We start from the raw sequence: 18,789 nt of genomic DNA on the forward strand, positions 1-18,789 counted from the left end.
ACTTTGCTAAGCCAGGAGTAGTATAGTAATCAGAGTAATTTAGTAAGCCATTTTCAAATTTTTGACTGAGGGTTTTCTGAGTTCCAAGAGCAGAGTCCGCCTTTTGTGGGCTAGTTCTTAAGCCGGTCTGCAAAATGAAACTGTTTCTGGATCTCAAGTAAGGCAAGGCAAAAGCAACGGGAGTCGTAGAGCAGAGTTACCAAGAACTTCCTGAGGGCTGGGTTCAGGAAAGAACGTCTAGACGGAAGCTAGACTAACCCCAATGTGCTCTGTGTCTTGCAGATATTTTCGAGGTTACTAATGAAAACGTAAAGAAAAGCAGGAGGCTGATTATCATTTTAGTGAGAGATATGGGCGGCTTCAGCTGGCTGGGCCACTCGTCTGAAGAGCAAATCGCCATTTATAATGCTCTCACCCGGGAAGGAATTAAAGTTGTCCTGCTCGAGCTGGAGAGCATCCAAGACTATGAGAAAATGCCTGAATCTATTCAGTTCATTAAGCGGAAACACGGAGCCATTTGCTGGTCAGGGGACTTTAAAGAGGGACCACAGTCCGCAAAGACCATGTTCTGGAAAAACGTCCGATACCACATGCCAGCCCAACGGCAATCATCGCTGTCCAGACATCATTTACTAACCCCGGATCCTGTGCTGGACACTAAGGGGAAACAGCAGGCAGAGACTCACTTGCCTCTCGGCTAATGTGGCATAAGTGGACCAAAAACGTTGGGTTCCCTCTTGTCATATGGTGCTGCATCTAGGCTGTGCCTCCCAGGAATGTGTGCTGTCATAAAACACACCTATGTAGTCCCTTATCCCCAGGTCACCTGGAATCACACCGTTCAGGGAATAGGACTTGGCGACAATAGTGGGCTAGGACAGTTGGGAGCGAGCACTGGGGAAGCTCCGGAGCAATGGCTGCTCAGGGATGCTTCTCTGGGATACTTGCTAACTGTGGAGGCAGTGAACTGGGAGGAGTAAGCTTCAGGAGATGGCCACATCTGTGGGTAACTTAAGTAAATTCCGTGCAACCTTGCAGTTGGGACTGTGGTTATCTGAGAATACTCTGGGGATCATTGGCAAAGAAGTAGCTCCCGTAGCCTCAATACAGGTGAGGTTTACTGACACCCTCCCCCCCCAAGTAGAAGGCATAACTTCCTTGCCTTTTCCAGACATCTTGACCCCCAAACTTAGTTCTTGAAGACTAAACTTTATTTTATAGGCCTTAAATACTATCATTTCAATGAAGAAGGGTTCCCTGGGTTCCCTCCATGGCAGTCACCTCAGCTTTCCACGGAAGAAGGTGAATTTTAAGTTGACCGTAGAAGGGAGCCACTCCCGAGGTTCTTCTGTTCACAGGTCCACTCTGGAATGACTGTTGCATGATCCTTATTCTCTGTACTTTGCTTGTTGCTTCTCTGGAGATGCAGGCTCTGCAGTGCTTCTTCCCCTCACTCGGCGGAAAGCACAGCCCGAGGAGTCAGCCTCATGTAGGAGACTCAGCTCCTACCTCACCTGCTGGGGCTGCAGACGCTGAAGTCTGCATAGCCTTCCCACCCATCTTGTTCCCAGTCCCAGGCCTCTCCTGTCAAGCCTGCTGGCCACCATCCTGCCCTGGGACCACAGCACTGCCTCTGGAGCCCTCGCCTCTGCCGTCGGCACACCCCGTCTGTGCTGTGCCTCCCACTTCCGGTGACTAGAATTCACTCTTTCCTTTTCTTCACCTGACCAGGAATTTGCTAAAGTTCTAAGTTTGTTTCAGTGCTAAAATCCTCAAGTGCCTGATCTAAGTCTTAGCCGCCAGCCCTTCTGTCACACCAACAGTGTTACAGTGTTGCCTGCTGGCAGTCGCTTCAAAAGGTGGTTTCTTTGCTAGCAGGAATCAGACCTCTCTGAGAACGAGGTCTGCCGTGAGAGTGTTTCTGCCCTTCTCTTTCTGCAACGTGAACATATGGCATAGATTGCCCAAGACCTTTATTTTAAAATGTTTTTGGATAATCGCATTTAAATTTTGCAGTTATTCTAATTTTATATATAGGTCAGGGAAACTGACCTATTCAACAAAATTGCTCTTTTAACTCTCTTGGAACTGGGCCTTGAAGTTGAACTTTCTGGTTTCTGTCGCTGTGCTCCAACTCTTTGATTTCAGATCCATCACTGTCTGCTTCCCCTTCCTCAGTCCTCATGGGAGAAGACGTGAGTGTTTTATAGGAAGCAACCAAGTCCGGGAATGTTTTTACAGAAGGAGCAAACACACTCCTTCTCAGTGTAGGGATTTACTAAAACTAGCTTTAGAATTTTCAGCATGATGTTTTTCTTTCCTAGTACTGGTTCCCTAAAGGTCAACATTTCTTCTGTAACTAAAAATGAAAAAAAAAAATTGGTTTTTGTGGTACAGAAGCTGTTTGTTTGTTTTTAACTCAATGACTGTCTTCAGAATAATTTGAATAGTTCTGAAAGATTGCAAAGCCAGGTTCACACGCCAAGAAGAAACCCACAGTTTTAAGGATGGTATGAATGTGGTACCCTTCTGTCTTTCATGTTTTTGAACATCTGCTATGGGCGAGCACAAACATTATTTAAAAGGCGACTTCTCACTTACATAGAGGTAGGCAAAATCAGATGGCTTGGGATTTTAACTCCCCACTTTTGACCTCTTTTCTCCTGGATCCAACTTGTGAGCACTGGATGGATGAATCACTGGGTTGCTGGGTCAGAGAAAGAACGGTTGTCCCAGATGGCAGCCAGAAGTCTGATCCTTACCCATGATGCTTTAAAAGTTTAATTTTGCTGATAATTTTTTGTCTGTCATCCAAAAAATGTATTGGCATACATGTATATTATGAGTGAATTAGAGCCAATGGGAAACTGGGCCAGAAAGTATAAGGAGAGAGCAATAGCAGAGAACCACAGATAGTGTGGAACCAAGAACTGGGGGTGGGGTGGGGGGCGGAGACAAGGGATAAGCCTGGGCCAAGAAAGACCCTGAATAGGAGGGTAGTGTCATTTCTGATCCACGGGGGAGAATGAAGAAGATGTAACTTCACATCCAGCCAGTGGGGACCTCCTTTGACTTATCCCCCTCTTCCCCAGAAGTACCTGGCTTCAGCCATCTTTCATGCTTTCTCCATTACTCAGAGTTCACTGATGTTGTTTTTAAAAGGCCAACTAAGTGTTGCAGAAGTTTGCACATGCAACGATGTATTAATTACCAGTGTTTAAAACTGGTTTAGCAGAATGTATGGTTTTCTCTCTCCTGCCTTTTGAATTTCACTTATAATGAAAGAAAAAGTATTGAGCCATTTTAATGACATTTTTTATCAATTATATTTATACTGATCAATAATGAAGGTTGTTTTTTTTTATTAAAGAAACTCAGTTTTATAATTCAGCAGATGCCAAGTATGTATCACAAACCACCAAATCTATGTACAGTGTGTATTATGGAACAATAGACTCAACTTGTTTCCCAATAAATTGTCAAACCCTCCATTGAATACCATTGGAAATTCTGTTTCTCTGTGTGTCCTTTCTTCAGCATGCACGTCCCAAGGCCCGATACTAAGAACTCTGCCTTCTGCAGGATGTTCTTCTGGGGTAGAGGAGTAGAGGTCTGTGCTGGTTAGTTTCATATCAACCTGCCACAAGCAAGAGTCATGGGCAGGGAGGAGCCTCAGTTGAGAAAATGCATTCATAACATCATAACATCAAGCTGTAGGCAAGCCCGTGGAACCTTTTCTTAATTAGCAATGGATGGGGGAAGGCCCATCCCATTGTGGGTGGTGCCATCCCTGGGCTGGAGGTCCTGGGTGCTGTAAGAAAGCCGACTGAGCAACCCTGAGGATCAAGCCAGTAAGCAACAGCTCTCCATGGCCTCTGCATCAGCTCTTCCCTCCAGGTTCTCTCCCCGTTTGAGTTCCTGTCCTGATTTCTTTAACGATGAAGAGTGCTGTGGAAGGATGAACCAAATAAACCCCGTCCTTTCAAGGTGGCTTGGCTCATGGTGTTTATCACGACATTGATAGCTCTATGACAGGATCTAAGGTCACTGGTCAAAGAGTCCCATAAGCCCTGATTTCCCTCATGTAGCCCCATCTGTTCCTTTGTTTATGGGGTGGATTAAGGGCTAGGTTGTTGCTCAGTGGTAGACCAGTTGCCTAGCATGCGGGAGCTTGATTCCCAACACAGCACTAAATTATCAGTAAACAAGTGTAACCCATATATTCTGTTACTGTTATCGTTATTGCTATTATTATTGCCCCTTTACACCTCATGCTTCGTGCAAACATCCATGTGTTTTTTCTCTCAGACAAGGGCAAGGCATCTAAAATGGATGCAGTACAGCTGCTTGACTTCAATGGTCAGAGAGTGTTTGTAGTTTCATTGAGTAAACGACTCAATAAAAAAAATTAAAATGTAGGAAAATGAAAATTTGCAGTCTGGTATCTAGAGAACTTACTTTTCCTAAATTTCCCATCAAAAGAAACCGATGTCCCAGAGTGCTTCTGTCCTTTTGACCAATTAATACTTGCTTTAGCAATGTGTTAGGTCAACTCTAACACTGCTAACAAGCCATATGGAACCCCTTTCCGTCAAATGGCACTCCCTGCTTACTTTGAACTGGCTTCTCTTGGAGTAGAGGTCTCTGGGATTACTTCTCCATAAGAGTGCCGCCTACGTAAAAAGACCTGAGTTATGAACTCCTGACCATTTATAATTGTGAATGAGAGCAGAGCACCCGGCTGCTTTGAACCTCCGTTTTGCTCTCTATGGTAAGACTTCATACGCATCTAGGTCACATGTGGAGCACCTCCATCCAGTATCTGGGACGGGATCTCCAAATATACCTTCCTAATTTTAGCAGCAAGTGAATGGTACATTGAAAAGGTTTCTCATGTGCACTAAAATAAAGCATAGAAAGGAATGATTACATAACAAGAACACATGGCAGAGGAAACCATACACAAAGAAACGGCATGCAAGATGGGTGGGGGGAGGCACTTGGCAGTGTAATGATATTTATTTTATAAACAGAATCAAGGCCTCCCTGTGTGTAGGGAGGAGGTGGGTGTGTGTTTGTGTGCCCAAATAAGGTTTAGAGGAGTTTTCTAACTCCAGGAAATGGGTGGAACTTTAAAATGAGCACTAATCTTTCAAACAAAGGCTTGCTCCTCTTACCCAGGCTGCGCAGGAGGTCTGCTGAGGAAGGCTTGGCAGCCTCAAGGGTCTGATTCTTGTACATTCATTCATCTTAAAGCTGGAGGTGAAACTCTCTGAGCTCTGGAGCTGTTAGACCAGTTGGGCCTGTATGACTAGACTCCCGGCTGGAAGGATCCTGTTGACTCTTGCTGGAAGCCATGTTTACTCAACTTTTTAAAGAACCTTTTACTTAGAGTGATTGTTGAGAGTCCTTTGGGCTTTGTTTCCTGGTCTAGGAAGTGTCTGGGGGCTTACTGGTTTTCTGTCACTCAGTAGGTCTTGATAACACCCCTCAGACTTACCTGATGACAGGGATTGTTTCCAGCTCATTTGGGACTCTGCCTCTGTTTTTCTGCCTGGCTCTTGCTCCTCCTCTTCCTCCTCCTCCTCTGCCTCCTCCCTCTCTCTCTCTCTCTCTCTCTCTCTCTCTCTCTCTCTCTCTCTCTCTCTCTCTCTCTCTCTCCTCTCTCTCTCTTAACTCAGCCATCTTACTTGCTGGCTGAACCTGAGTAAAACACAGCACCCTGTTTACCTTGAGGGCTGGGGACAGTGGCTGTCTCTCTTGAATACTTTTAATAGTTAAACAGAGTTCCCCATTCTGCTTGATTGCTTCTGAAGTCCTGTGTTTCCCTTACAATAAGACTCATGGGCTAATCTCCAGACTTTCAAATGAGTTGCCAAAAGTAAACGCCAAGGAAGCAAAATGGCCAATCAACATATGATTAATAATCGAATAGCTAGATTTCAAAAAAGGAAACACAAATGGCCAATAAATATGTTTTAAAGTGCTCAACATCCCTAGTCACCAGAGAAATGCAAATTAAAACTGCTTTGAGATAGGATCTCACCTCAGTCAGAATGGCTTACATCAACAAATCTGACGACTAAGGTTGGAAAGAACTTGAGAGGAATCTTATTCTCCACTGCTGGGAACAGAAGTTAATAGAGTCATGACGGGAATCAGTTTGAAGGTTCCTAATATTTAAAATATAGAACCCTTCTATGACCCAGCTATTTCATTCCAGGGCACTGGTCCAGAGAACTTTGTAGCTTTCTATAGAGGTATTTGCACCCCAGTGTTCATCTCTGCTCTGTTCACTATAGCAAGGAAACAGAGCCAACCTGGTTGTCCATCAACAGGTGGATGGAAAATAAATACGTAGTTCGTATTTTAAGAAAGGAATCCTACTCAGTTCTAAGGAAAAATGAAGTCACGGGAAAATGGATGAATTTAGATACTTATGTGTGGTGTGTGTGTATGTGTGTGTGTGTGTGTGTGTGTGTGTGTGAGAGAGAGAGAGAGAGAGAGAGAGAGAGAGAGAGAGAGAGAGAGAGAGGAGACAGCACCCACGTTCATGTGCCTAAACAAGTTTTAGGGAAGGGGAAAATTACAGGAAAAGTCATCTCTCTCCTCCTCTCCAGCAGCTTGGCAGCCAAGCCCCTCTCCACTTCTGCGGCTGGTCCTGTCACTAGCTCCTCTCCCTGCGGGCAGCCAGCTGCCAGGCTGTTTCAGTGCCTAGCCTGATTACTGCTCAGCTGTCTCTGCTGCTCTCTGATTCATGTAACCGGCTCAGCAGGTTCTTAAGTTGGCAGGGTGAGATCATGCAGGAGAACCCTTCCATTGACGTGTTGCAACTGAAGGGCAGCAGGACGGCGTCCCCTCCTAGATACAAAGAGAGTCTGTCTGGTCAGAATGCTTAGCTAGAGAGAAAAGTGTTTTTGTAGCAATCACAGCACATACAGGCAAATGGGGGTTCTTCAGATGCTGATCACAGCGATATCACCTGTACACATGTCATGGCAATCCCTCTACGAGACCACCAGGGCACATGTTCCCTCTATGGGTAGAAGAAGAAGATGCGTTGTTCTTTAGAGTTCAATGAGGCCCAAAGTAACGATAAATCAAGTACAATGGTTTGGAATTATCTGGCTGAGGCCAGCACATTCAGTAGAGATCTTAGGGCGCTTCCTGAAAGCATCCAAGGAGAGTTCAAAATGGTCTGTGTTGTCCTATGTCTGGCTATGTGACTGACAGTCCATTTCCTGAAGGCAGCCAGAGCAAAAAGATTAACAGTAGCAAATTAGGTGTCAGATTGCCTCTTCCTAAATAGCTTTGCTCATCTGCAAGCAGCTCATCAGGAGTGTTTACAATGCTTACAACAAGATCTTAAAGAGTCCAGCATAAACACCAATAGTCGTTTTTAACAGATTTCAATGACGCTTTAATAATGTTTAACACCTGCCCAGTGCCAAAGTGAGCACTGGGCTCCCCTTAACCATCTCAGCGTGATAAAATGTCTTGTATTCTCTACTGATGTATTCTGACCATTCTGACCGTAACCTCTGGAGCATGTCTGGTCAGAAGTCATTGGTTAAGTGTTCATGATAGGCATAGAGAAATCAGCTGGATTATTGTGACTGGAAGGAGAAGGTTCCACCTTGGAACACTTGTCTAGTATGCTCAGACTCTCTTCCCTCGCCCAGGACAACAAAAACTGAGAGAAAAAAGTCATTAGGCAGTGGCCATGGTAATTCATTTTTTAAATGTATTTTTTTCTCTCATATATTCCATCCTGACCACAGTTTCCCCTTCCTCCTCTCCTCTCAGCCCCTCCCCAACAATCTCCCTTCTCTCCCCATATCCACTTCTCTTCCTTTTCGCTTCAGAGATGAGTCAGCCTCCCAGGGATATCAATCAACCATGGCACGCAAGTTACGTAAGATTAGGCACATACTTCATATCAAGGCTGAATGAGGCAGCCTAGCAGGAGGAAAAGGATCCCAAAAGCCAGCAAAAGAGACAGAGACAGCCCCCCCCCCCACTCCCACTGTTAGGAGTCCCACAGGTACTTGAAACAACACAACTATAACATATATACAGAGGACCTAGGTCAAATCCATATTGGCTCCCTGGTTGTTGCTTTAGTTTCTGTGAGACCCTATGAGTCCTGGTTAGTCTGTGGGCCATGTTCTCCTGGTGTCCTTGACCCCTCTGACTCCTACAGTTCTTCCACAGGTTTCCCGGAGTTCACCCTAATGTTTGGCTGTGAGTCTCTATATCTCCTCCCATCTGGTGACAATTATGCTAGGCACCAGTCTACAAGTATAGCAGAGTATCATTAGGAATCATTTCATTGACTTTTTTTTCTGTCAGTCATGTTTGGTTCTATCCTAGGTCTCTGGTCTCTGGAACATCCAGCCTCTGGCTACTGGCCATCCAGGCGTGTCAGACATCGGCTCCCTCTTGTGGCATGGGTCTCATGTTAGATCATCGGTGGGCCACTCCCACAAGATCTGCGCCACCTGCTACCTTTATTCCAGCACATCTTGCAGGCAGGACAAACTGTGGGTAGAAGGCTTTGTGACTGGGTTGGTATCCCAGTCCCTCAGTGGAAGTCTTGCCTTGTTCCAGAAGATGGCCGGTTCAGGCTCCTTACCCCCCATCACTAGACATCTTCTCTAGGGTCACCCTCGTAGATTCCAGGGAGTTTTCATTGCATTAGGTTTCTACCTCATCTCCCAAATGCCCCCCAATTCCAGTAGTCTCTCCCAGTTCTCACTTCCTCCATCCCTCCCCCCAGCCTGATCCCTTCTTTTCCCATCCCTACCAGTCCCCAGTCCATCCAAGATGACAAAGATAATGATATTAATAGCTAAGTAACTAACTAAATAAATGAAATAAAGTTAAAAATGAAAGGTTGATAGTTAAGGACTGACTCCCCAAAGTTATCCTCTAACTTCTACATGTGAACCATGCCATGTGCACACCTGTGCGTGCTCGCACACACACACACACACACACACACATACACACACACCTATACATACACACATATCCACATCCATATACACACAAAAACTTAGTCCAAATATTTGTTCGTGCTATTATATTTGAAGAATGCTCAATAAATTGTTATTAAGCTGCCAAATGGATGGCTTTTCTGTTTCTGTCAGCTATCTAGATCCTCCCTCCCCAGGTTTTAAATATACACAGCCTAACTGGGAAACCGCCCTCTCTAAAAATAACCATGTTCCCCTTCCTGAGAATTTACGTGCTGCGGTTGCAGAAGGACAAGGGTTCTTCAGGTTCTTGACTAACGACATTCCACAGGGACTTTGCACGACGCTCTCAAATGCAGGGCAGCAGTGGGAATGAGCATTCGTCTGGAAATCATTGCAAATTTGGTGGTCAATAACAATATCCTTTTAAAAGAACTTTTTTTTTTCAGTTGAGTATTAATGTGTCTAAAAACTTGACTTGGAAGTATGTGGCCTTTGGGACAGCCTTCGCTCCCAGTTCATTCCAGCCCACATTAGCAATGCTGAGACAGGATGCAGGGACTCTAACTCCAGGATAGCCAGCTGCTCTTCCTAATCAGCCACTTTCTCCAGATAATATCGAGGAGGGATAAATGTGAACCCTTTATTTTGATAAGGCAATATGCCAGAGATGGTTTGAAAACATGGCCCAGGAGCAGCAAGAGCAGGAAAGAATTTGGGCTGTCAATGGCAGGGCTGGGTGGAACCAGCTCATGGGCTCCGTGACGATGAGTGTAACCTACAGAGAGCCAGGACAGATGCTTCCCTGCTGTCCAGGCTCGAAGAGCCAGGAGACATTACTAAAGCGAGGGTCCTGAAGACTATGCCGCTCCTCTAACTCTGGTTTCTTGTTCCAGAAAGGAGGGTTGTTGAGGAATGGTAGCAACATTAGATGCACAGCCCTCTGACAAACTAGGTTCCTCTTTCTACAGGCCTAGAGGATGGAACAAGAGTCCCTAACTGAAGTCACGCAGCAAGGCTTCCTTTTTCTCTAAGGGAAGTGATTTACTAATAGGACTTGGCGGTGTTGAATTCCTTCTAGCACAAGCTGAAGAACTTCTGAAGGTGGGCATTCATGGGCGTGAATGTAAACAAGGAATCCGTTAAGTTCTGTATTAGTGGATTTTACAATGCTGGTTGTTATACCAGGCAGTGCCTTGTCTAAAATCAGGATTTGCCATTCCACCCAATAGAGGTCCAGACTTTAGGTACTACTCCAATGTGTGGTTTGTGGCTCTCTAAATTTCATATAAGTTAGACTGAAATTGAGAAAGAGCCGGAACATCGGTACAGACCCGAAATATGTCTCCAGATGTTAATATTCTTTATCACTGGCCAACCCGGTCACTTCACCTATTTCTTAGACTGTTCAGGAGTCCCCTGACTGGGGCCCTATAACCTCACCTCTTATTAAGGGTTTTTCACAAGGGATCTTCATGATTTATTGGGGTGCGTCTTTGGAAAACACGGGCTGTAAGTGATCAAACTAATGTCACAAGCATATATTTCCCAAAAAGGCCCCAGCAAGGGAACATCTTCCTTGGGTATTTGTTGATAGTCTGATTGACTGATCAATCGAGACTTGCCCTGAGTCCTGATGCATGGAGAAGGAACAAAACTCCTTTTCTAAACCAGGAGTATACTTGGCTGAGCCAGTAGTGGCTTAAGGCCAGGGCCCTGGGGGAGTTGTGGTTTTAGATCCAGAGAACCCAATTCCTCCCACAGTGTGGACCTACTTGTTATCAGTTCTAAGGCCACTGTGTGCTTGGTCTATACGGTTCTTGAGATACCCTGTGTTCTTCTTGTGCAACATGTTTGATTAGCTTCCTGCTGGCTTTGCCCCACTTTGGGATAGCTCCTTCTGACAACCCATTTCTCCCCTGGAAAAGTGTATATGATGCTGTGCTTTTTAATAAGCTTGCATGACATAAGATGTAGCTTGTACAAGACCTTCTGATCCCAGGCTTTCTTATTTTCTCTCTCTAGCCTCTTGGGACCGGAATTACAGGTGGTAGTGAGCTACCTGCTGCAGTCTCTGGGAACCAAACTCTGATCCTCTGCAACAGCTGTGTAGACTCTTCATTTCTGAGCTGGCCCTCCAGCATGGGGGAAGCACTCCTGGGATCTGATGCCCTCTTCCAGACCCATGGCCACTGGCACTCACATGCATAATTAAAAATAAACCTTAAAAAGTATAAGGAGAGCTCTTTCCCCAGTCATCTATCTACCTGCTGGGCTGCAGGTTGCTGCTTAGGAGCAAGGCTGTGACCATGACACCTTTCTATCTTTTCATTGGATTTGGTATCATATGTGTTTCTTGATAGTTGAATATCCTTTAAAGATAATGACTGCAAACTGAAGAAGGGCCTGTCTCTCAGAGCTGTGTTTCCAGTTCTCAGTGTGTCATTGGGCACGTCAGAAATGTGTTTCATGTTTGTCAAGAACACAAGGCAATGAAATCCTTTTCTAGAGAATGCTATCATGGAAACAATTAGAGGCTTGTCAATGCAGATGAAGACACATTCATTTAATAATCCAGAACTGCTCTCAGACACGCAGAAGACATCGTCGGAATTGACACAGCGACATTTCTTGTGACAAAGAGCAAAATGTAAAGTCGGAACAACAAAATGGCCAAAGGAGAGGGACGTGTAAGTTGTGCATTCTCATACAACGGGATGCTATACAACAAGCTTGCGTTAAGAAGGAAAACACCCCAAATGTTTACATCTCACAACTATGCTTCTATGAAAACGTAAGTAGTATCAGTATGCAATGTAGTAAATTTTATAGTGGCTAAGAAAACCTACATAAGAAAACTTTATATTACTTAAGAAACTCTCTCTCTCTCTCTCTCTCTCTCTCTCTCTCTCTCTCTCGCTCTCTCGCTTTCTCGCTCTCACACACACACACACACACACACACACACACACACACACACACACTAACTGGGGAGGAGGAGAGAATAAGCATCCAATTTAAGAAGACAGTTTAGTCATGGTCGATAGGCACAGGAAACCGGAAGGAGATTCCTTCCTTGTCTGTTGCTTACATGACATGACTTGTTTGGAATTATGTCACTCATAACAACTGTGGGGCGCACACTTAAACGGAAAGCCATGACAGTGAAAAGCAGAGAGGACAAGAGAAGAAACTGAATTTGGCCAGTTTCTACTAAAGCAGGGTTTCTTCTGGCTGTCACAAACAAAGCCAAAGTTGTCCTCTGGACCTCACCAAGCACACGTTCACTTCCTTCCTGTTTCTCTGGGAGATTCCGCAAGCAAACATGTTATAGTTTCACACGTTCATTTTTAAAATTTTCGTCAGTTCTGTGTTAATTGTTTACATTACTGGGATTCGGTTCACACTGATGAGATCCAGCCTCCTCTTCCTGGCTCCTTCCATCTACCCAGAAGTCACTTTCTTTTTGTGTAACTTCCATATTGGCTGAAGTTGTAGCGCTTATTCCTTCCGTTTCTTATTTTGCTTAACACCATGTTGTTTATGGAAAAGCACGCAATCCTCACATCTATTCCGTATTCCAAGTCCAGACGCTGATTCTTAAAACAAAAACAACAAAAACAAAAAAACAAAAGCAAACTTATTAGACATGGAGATCATCCTGGAAATGTAAGTCTCGGGTGGTGCTTTTGGCAAAGCACAGGACTTGGCACCTGTTCACCTTAACTCTATGAGCTTGAGACAGCTCACAGAAAACACTGACTTTGTGATTTTTTTTTTTGAGTGTCCCACTGTCCCTAACTTCACAAAGACCACTTAAGAATGCCTGACTAAGAAGCTGGTGGGCTGACTGCATTTGCTGTCTTTTTCCTCTTATCAGTGCCCAGTGTGTGTGTGTGTGTGTGTGTGTGTGTGGGTGTGTGTGTGTGTGTGTGTGTGTGTGTGTTGGGGGTGTCCCCAGTGCTTTGGGACAACAGGTGCTGGTGAGCAGCGCTTTAAGGCGAGTTTAGGCAGGAGCGGTGCTCGACCTGTAGGAAGTCTGCTTTACAGAACTTCTAGCACGACGTCAGAGGGTTCATGCCATTCCACAGAAGCCATGTGGAACGGCTTCCACTTCTGGGATAGTCCTTATTAGGGCAGTCCTGCGCATGTGAGAACCACTCAAATGGGGTTGGAAAGAAAAGCTTTTCTTTTTTTTCTTTTTTCTTTTTAGCGACCATCTGGAGCAGATTTAAGCCGACATTCCTGATAGATGAACGTATTAGCTTGGAATCAGGCAATAAAACGACTGAACATTTCTCTAGGGCTGGGTTCTTTCTGTACTGCTCCACTTCGGAAAGGTGAGTCTGCTCCGCCCGAGGCAGAGAGGTGATGTCCCGGCTGCGGAATATGGCGACAGACCACGATCGGGTCCCCGGAGAGGTTCCCGCTCTGCTCCAAGAGGCCCAGCGCTCTGCGACCCCATAGGCAGGTGGAGTGCCCTTCCCTCCCCCTCACCCCCTCCCGCACGCCTCTTGGGGCAGAGCCCTCGATCCTATTGGGGCGATTTGGCGACTGTCCCCGCCCAGGGGACTGAATGTAGAATGGGGTCTTCAGGCTTGGGTCATTCTCTCGGCTTCCTACCCGCCCTGCCCAGATGGACCTGAGACCACTGCTTGGCCAGTGGGAGTCTGGGGTTTCCGGGAAGCTCCGCGGACACAGGCGGATCTCGGGCTTACGCTGGGCGGGTCCACAGCTTGCTCTCCCTGCCGTGGAATGACTCTAAGTGGCAGAACGACGCCACTAAATCTCCCACCAGTTGCCGCCACAAGCCAGTCTGAGTTTCCTGAATTCTGAAAGCTGGCACAGAAAAGTGCTATGGAATGAGGGTGGGGACAGGCCCGCCTGAAGGGCTGGGTTCTCAGAAATCTGAGCTTTGATGTTTGCAGGAAGGTGCTCCCAGCATAGCTGCACCCCTTATTTCTCCCATCATCTTCTTTCCCTCCTTGTAGCCCAAAATGGGAATGCTGTCCTTGATGCTCTGTGGGGTGTCTTTCGCGCTTCCCCTTTTTGTGAAAGCAGGTATGTTCTGTGAGTCCTTGGGTCCCAGAGGCCTGTCAACTTGTGGGCAACGTTCTTTGTCACTGTCTCAAGGCCTCTGACCTACCTTCTGGGCATCAACTAAGCCCCAGCCTTTCTAATCACTCCTTCCTCCAGATAATCTGGTAGGGAGAGTCCAAAAAATCGGGTAGAAAAAGTTCATTTCCAAATTCCTGGAGGCTCAATCTCAAATGTCACCTTGGAACCTTGGATTAACTTAGGTGATATGGAGAAGTCTGCCAATACTTGTGGACCCAATTCCAATGCTTACGAGGGTGGATTACTAGTGGCGTCTATTTCGTATAGAGGGTTATTTTATAGTAAAAAAGCTACCGGAGACAGAACAAATACCTAAGAAAAACTAACTTGGTAGAAAGGGGCTTTAAAAGAAAGGTGTCTTTAAAAACCATCCTCTGTGGGATGAGGATGGCTCTTATTCGAGTCAGTAACAGACTGAAAGAAAGTACAGGAAGAAAAATGACGGGGGGGGGGGGGTCCAGTGCTGTAGGGAGGAGGATGGATAACCATGGTATTTTCTCTGCATCCCTTTCTTTCCCTAGGCACGTGTAAGGATGCGGATATGCACCCTGAGATCATTTCCGAGGGGCGGCCTTTTGCTTTCAATTGTACATACCCTTCAGTCACAAACGGGGCAGTCAATGTGACGTGGCACAAAATACCCAGCCAAAGCCCAGTATCCAAAAACAGACAGCTTAGGAATCACCAGGACCGGACCTGGATCTTGTTCCTTCCCTTGGAAGAGGGGGACTCGGGCATCTACCAGTGTGTTATACGGTGAGTCCCTCATCGAAAGGAGAACCAATTCACAAGCTTCTCTCTCCATTTCCATCTACATCCGTTAAGAAAGTGGGTATTATTAACCTTCGTTTCTGAGGCATGTTAGATAGCCTAGAGCAGCTTCCAACTTACCTAAGCCCCTAAAGAACTAACATGACAGAAGCGAGCCACCACAACCCCCAAGAATGCGTATCCAGGCAAAGTGCATTGAGGCAAAGATGCAGGATGACTTCCAACTGCCATGAGGTGACTCCCAGCCAGCACATTTGAAAGCAGAACAGATTTATGGATCAGTTTTGGAGCACAAGTTCCATCAGTTCATTGAAATGATGTTTCGGGCCAGGCCCGTTTACAAAGTGCGCTTGTATCAGTACAGCCGCTGCATTGCCTCAGAGCTGCTGCAAGTTTTAGGACAACTGGCAGATCCAGATCAAAACTAGCCCCCTTCAAAAACTTTTTTGTAAGGAACCTGCTTAAAGCTGGCATTCAAAAGGCAGAAAGCCTGGGAGATGACGGTGAAACCCACCTGTAAACCACATTTGGCCAGAGTGGTCTAATTGTGTGACTCCCATGATAGCTTGCTTGACCACAACAAACTAAGCCATCTCTCCAAACCTTGGGTTTCCCGCCTGTAGACTGGGCACGCTCCATACGCCTTTAATCTCCATTAATCTGATTTCCACACCATTGTCATTTTTAAGGACCACAGACGGTCATTTTATATCTCACCATTCCTCTGATTTATCAGATGCTTCTTCATGAGTAAGTGTAGGTGACTTTGGGGGCTTCAGTGAGTGCATGCAGTGAAAACATTGTCTAGTCTTTTCAAAGAAACGGTGCCAGAGACCCACGATGTTCACCGGCCCCTCCTGGGCCTCGCTGAATGTGATGTCACTGTCGGTACTGCACAAACACCATTTATCCTTGGGTAACGCATGGCTTGTGGGCTATTGTTATTTCATACAATGTCTAGAAAATTATTAGAAAAAAAATGACTTATTGAATACTGAGATTGCCTAAGAATTCTTTGGTTCAACTTGCTATTTTCTTATAGGGATGGCCACAGATGTTACCGAATAGCTGTAAACCTAACCGTTTTTAGAAAACATTGGTGCGATTCTTCTACGGAGAGTCCGATAAGTCCACCGAATGAATATCAACAATCATTACCCATGGGAAAATCAGGCAGTCTGACGTGCTATCTCGACTTCCCAGACAGTTGTGTTTTGGATTCAATAAAGTGGTATAAGGTAAAAACAAACAAACCAAAAAGCAACAATAGCAAAAAAAACCTCTGTTGGTGCTATTTTCTCCTCTTCTATAAAACCCACTTTCTTTTCGAGGGAAAATTGAATCCTTCCGGACGTACTTGGTATTTTATATGTCTAAGTCAACAAGTGGTAGTGGCTCTGATAATTATTTTAAAGTTATGGTTGTTATTGTTTTGTAATACTGTTCTATCTTCTCGGTATCCCCAATTATCCCTTTTTTCAGGCTCTCCTTGCTATCTTTTTTTCACTCACCTTGGTTTGTTTGAATGACTCTGATGCCTTGGTGCTTTGAAAATTATGAATTATATGAAATCACGCCTAAGAAACACTCCCGCCATCCCTGCTTCGTGTTACTGACAGCACAGGGCCCCGGAAGCTGGCTGCCACTATCAGTTCCTGTCATAGCCTCGTGAATGCTGTATTTGGAAGTTGGCATTTATATCTTAGCCGTTCCCCCATTGAAATGTGACGTTTCTCACGCTCATCTTCATCTTGCTTTCACTGCAACCTTGACCTTGACTTGACAGATGAGCCACAGTTTGACACTGGAGCTCGGGTCCTTTGCTGCTTCTTAGTCCCCAGTCCAGCCACTTGGGTCCTGAGCTTCCTTTATGGGTTTTCATCTGTTGATCCTTTCCTCTCGCTTGTTCTGTGGTGACAAGATTATTCAAACATCTTATTTTTCTCTTTTCTGGATTTTGGTAGGATTTTGTTTCTTAGGGAATGGCACATTTCGTTGAAGGTTTCATCAATACTGGCAAATTAGTTATCTCTTTTCTCTGTTGTCTGCTTCAGCGGTGGAGATATTTTAGTTCTCACTCCAGGGTCTAGTCTCACTCTTATCCTTTCTCTCCCCAACCAGGTACAACCACCTTTACACGTGAGGTTTGTCTTTCAGAACAGAGCCGTCTGTCCTTTCAGAAAGCCTCCTTGGCCTTTTGTGTGTCTTCTCTATCATGCTTTAAATTCACCTAGGCTCTTTACCTCCTCGTGTGGAACGTGGAAATGAATGTCCTCACCCCTGTCTTATGCACCTTTGACAGTGTGCCATTCTCTGGGGCGCTGGATCACTGCCCCTCCAGCTGCTTTGTCACTGAGCACCCTGCTCTTTGGAGCGTTTGCTTTTCAGAATGTGACAGGCTGCCCTCTTCTGTCTTTACTACATTTCCTGATGAATGATAGTGTCTGTTCCTCTTGAGTTTTCTTGCTGTAATTGAATATGCGTGTGGCGTAGCATGGTGGTGGTAGGAGCGATGGCGGCGGTGGTGGTGGTGATGGTGTGTGTGTGTGTGTGTGTGTGTGTGTACCCGCTATGACATGGATGTTAAGTCAAGACTGCTGGTGGGACTCAGTTCTCACCCTTCACCATGTGGGTCCTGAGGATTGAGCTCATGTCCGTAGGCTTGGATGCAAGCAGCTTTACTGATAAGTCAGGTCATCAGTCCTTCATTGAGTTTTTCCTTCAAGTGCGTAGTGTTAGCTGGGTCCATCCCCCATGACACACCTCCTGCAACAAGGAAGGCCACACCTCCCAATCTTTCCCAACTAATTCCATCACTGGGGACCATGCATTCAAGCATATGAGCTTATAGAGGCTATTTTGATTTAAGCCACCACAAATGACAAGATCACTTTGGGGATCTTACCGTAATCTTCCATTCTGGGAATCCCTCAGCATGGCGTGTAAACACCATCACATTTAACTTGCTAGATTTTTTTTCTAGAGTTTTGCTTTTGTAACACGCATGCTGCTGTCCTAGGCGCTTGTTGCCTGTGTTATATCTATGTCAGATTTTAATACACGGACAGATTAGATTTGTAAAGTCAACAGAGTGAAATTTCAGTTTTCTTTACTCTAGAAATGCTTCAGATTTCTAGAAGAGTCTAGACAGTAATAAACCCATTAGCTCTTCTATTACACACATGTGGACATTAGTAGTGGCATCACCCAGAACTTGGACTTTCTCAGAGGACAAGTTTGGAGTGTCACATTCAGCTTTCTTTAATAGCTAAAGAACTGTTCATCCTATAATGTTATGCTCATTTATAAATTTTGATTTTGATACGTTAAGATGATATTACTAAAATATACTTCTATGTTCTTTTTAATGTTCATAGACTATAATTTCCAGTGTCTGGTAGTCCTGTTTTCTTCTTTTGCGTCTTGGTTCATTATTCTTGCCAGGAGTTCATCAGTTTTATAGATGTTTTCAAATCCTAACTGCAGACCTTATAAATCTTTTCTTATTAGTTTGTTCTTGGTTGACGTCATCAAATTCTGTTCTTGTCTAGTTCTCCCCATGACTTTATTTGATTTTTGGTTTTAATTTGCTATTATGTTATGAACACTGTGAGATAGACTCATCTATCATTAAGCACGGTTTCTAACACACAGATTTAAGGGGTGCCTTCCTTTGAAACCGCATCTCGGTCGACTTCTGCAGATTTTCATCTCTCGCTCTCAGACCACCCCGCTCAGACCATTCCATTTTCCCTGTGATTTCTTCTTTGGTTCGAGATGTTTTGAAGGGTTGCTTAATTCACAAATGTCACAGTTTGGGTATTTTTCAAGGTAATATTTCTGATTTGGGGGTAGAGTAGTACAAGAGAGGGTACGTTCTATATAATTTCAGAACTTTGAAATTAAAGGCTGGCTTTTGGGG

General features: G+C 45.0%; 2 protein-coding genes across 10 annotated transcripts in view; both read left to right on the plus strand.

Annotated features, from left to right (window-relative positions):
• Il1r1 (interleukin 1 receptor type 1) overlaps nt 1-3,508 on the plus strand; it is a 69,295-nt gene extending 65,787 nt beyond the window's left edge. For all 9 annotated transcript variants that reach the window (XM_038341297.1, XM_038341294.1, XM_038341300.1 and 6 more), the window contains one exon: nt 283-3,508. In XM_038341297.1, coding sequence (XP_038197225.1) covers nt 283-701 — 419 coding nt within the window. In that variant the 3' untranslated portion in view covers nt 702-3,508. The remainder of the gene's footprint in view (nt 1-282) is intronic.
• Nucleotides 3,509-13,975: 10,467 nt separating this feature from the next.
• Il1rl2 (interleukin 1 receptor like 2) overlaps nt 13,976-18,789 on the plus strand; it is a 35,535-nt gene continuing 30,721 nt past the window's right edge. Inside the window, exons 1-3 of the mRNA XM_038343828.1 lie at nt 13,976-14,039; nt 14,618-14,852; nt 15,910-16,105. Coding sequence (XP_038199756.1) covers nt 13,976-14,039; nt 14,618-14,852; nt 15,910-16,105 — 495 coding nt within the window. The remainder of the gene's footprint in view (nt 14,040-14,617; nt 14,853-15,909; nt 16,106-18,789) is intronic.

Source organism: Arvicola amphibius, chromosome 9 (genome assembly GCF_903992535.2).
Source record: "Arvicola amphibius chromosome 9, mArvAmp1.2, whole genome shotgun sequence".
Classification (NCBI taxonomy): Eukaryota; Metazoa; Chordata; class Mammalia; order Rodentia; family Cricetidae; genus Arvicola; species Arvicola amphibius.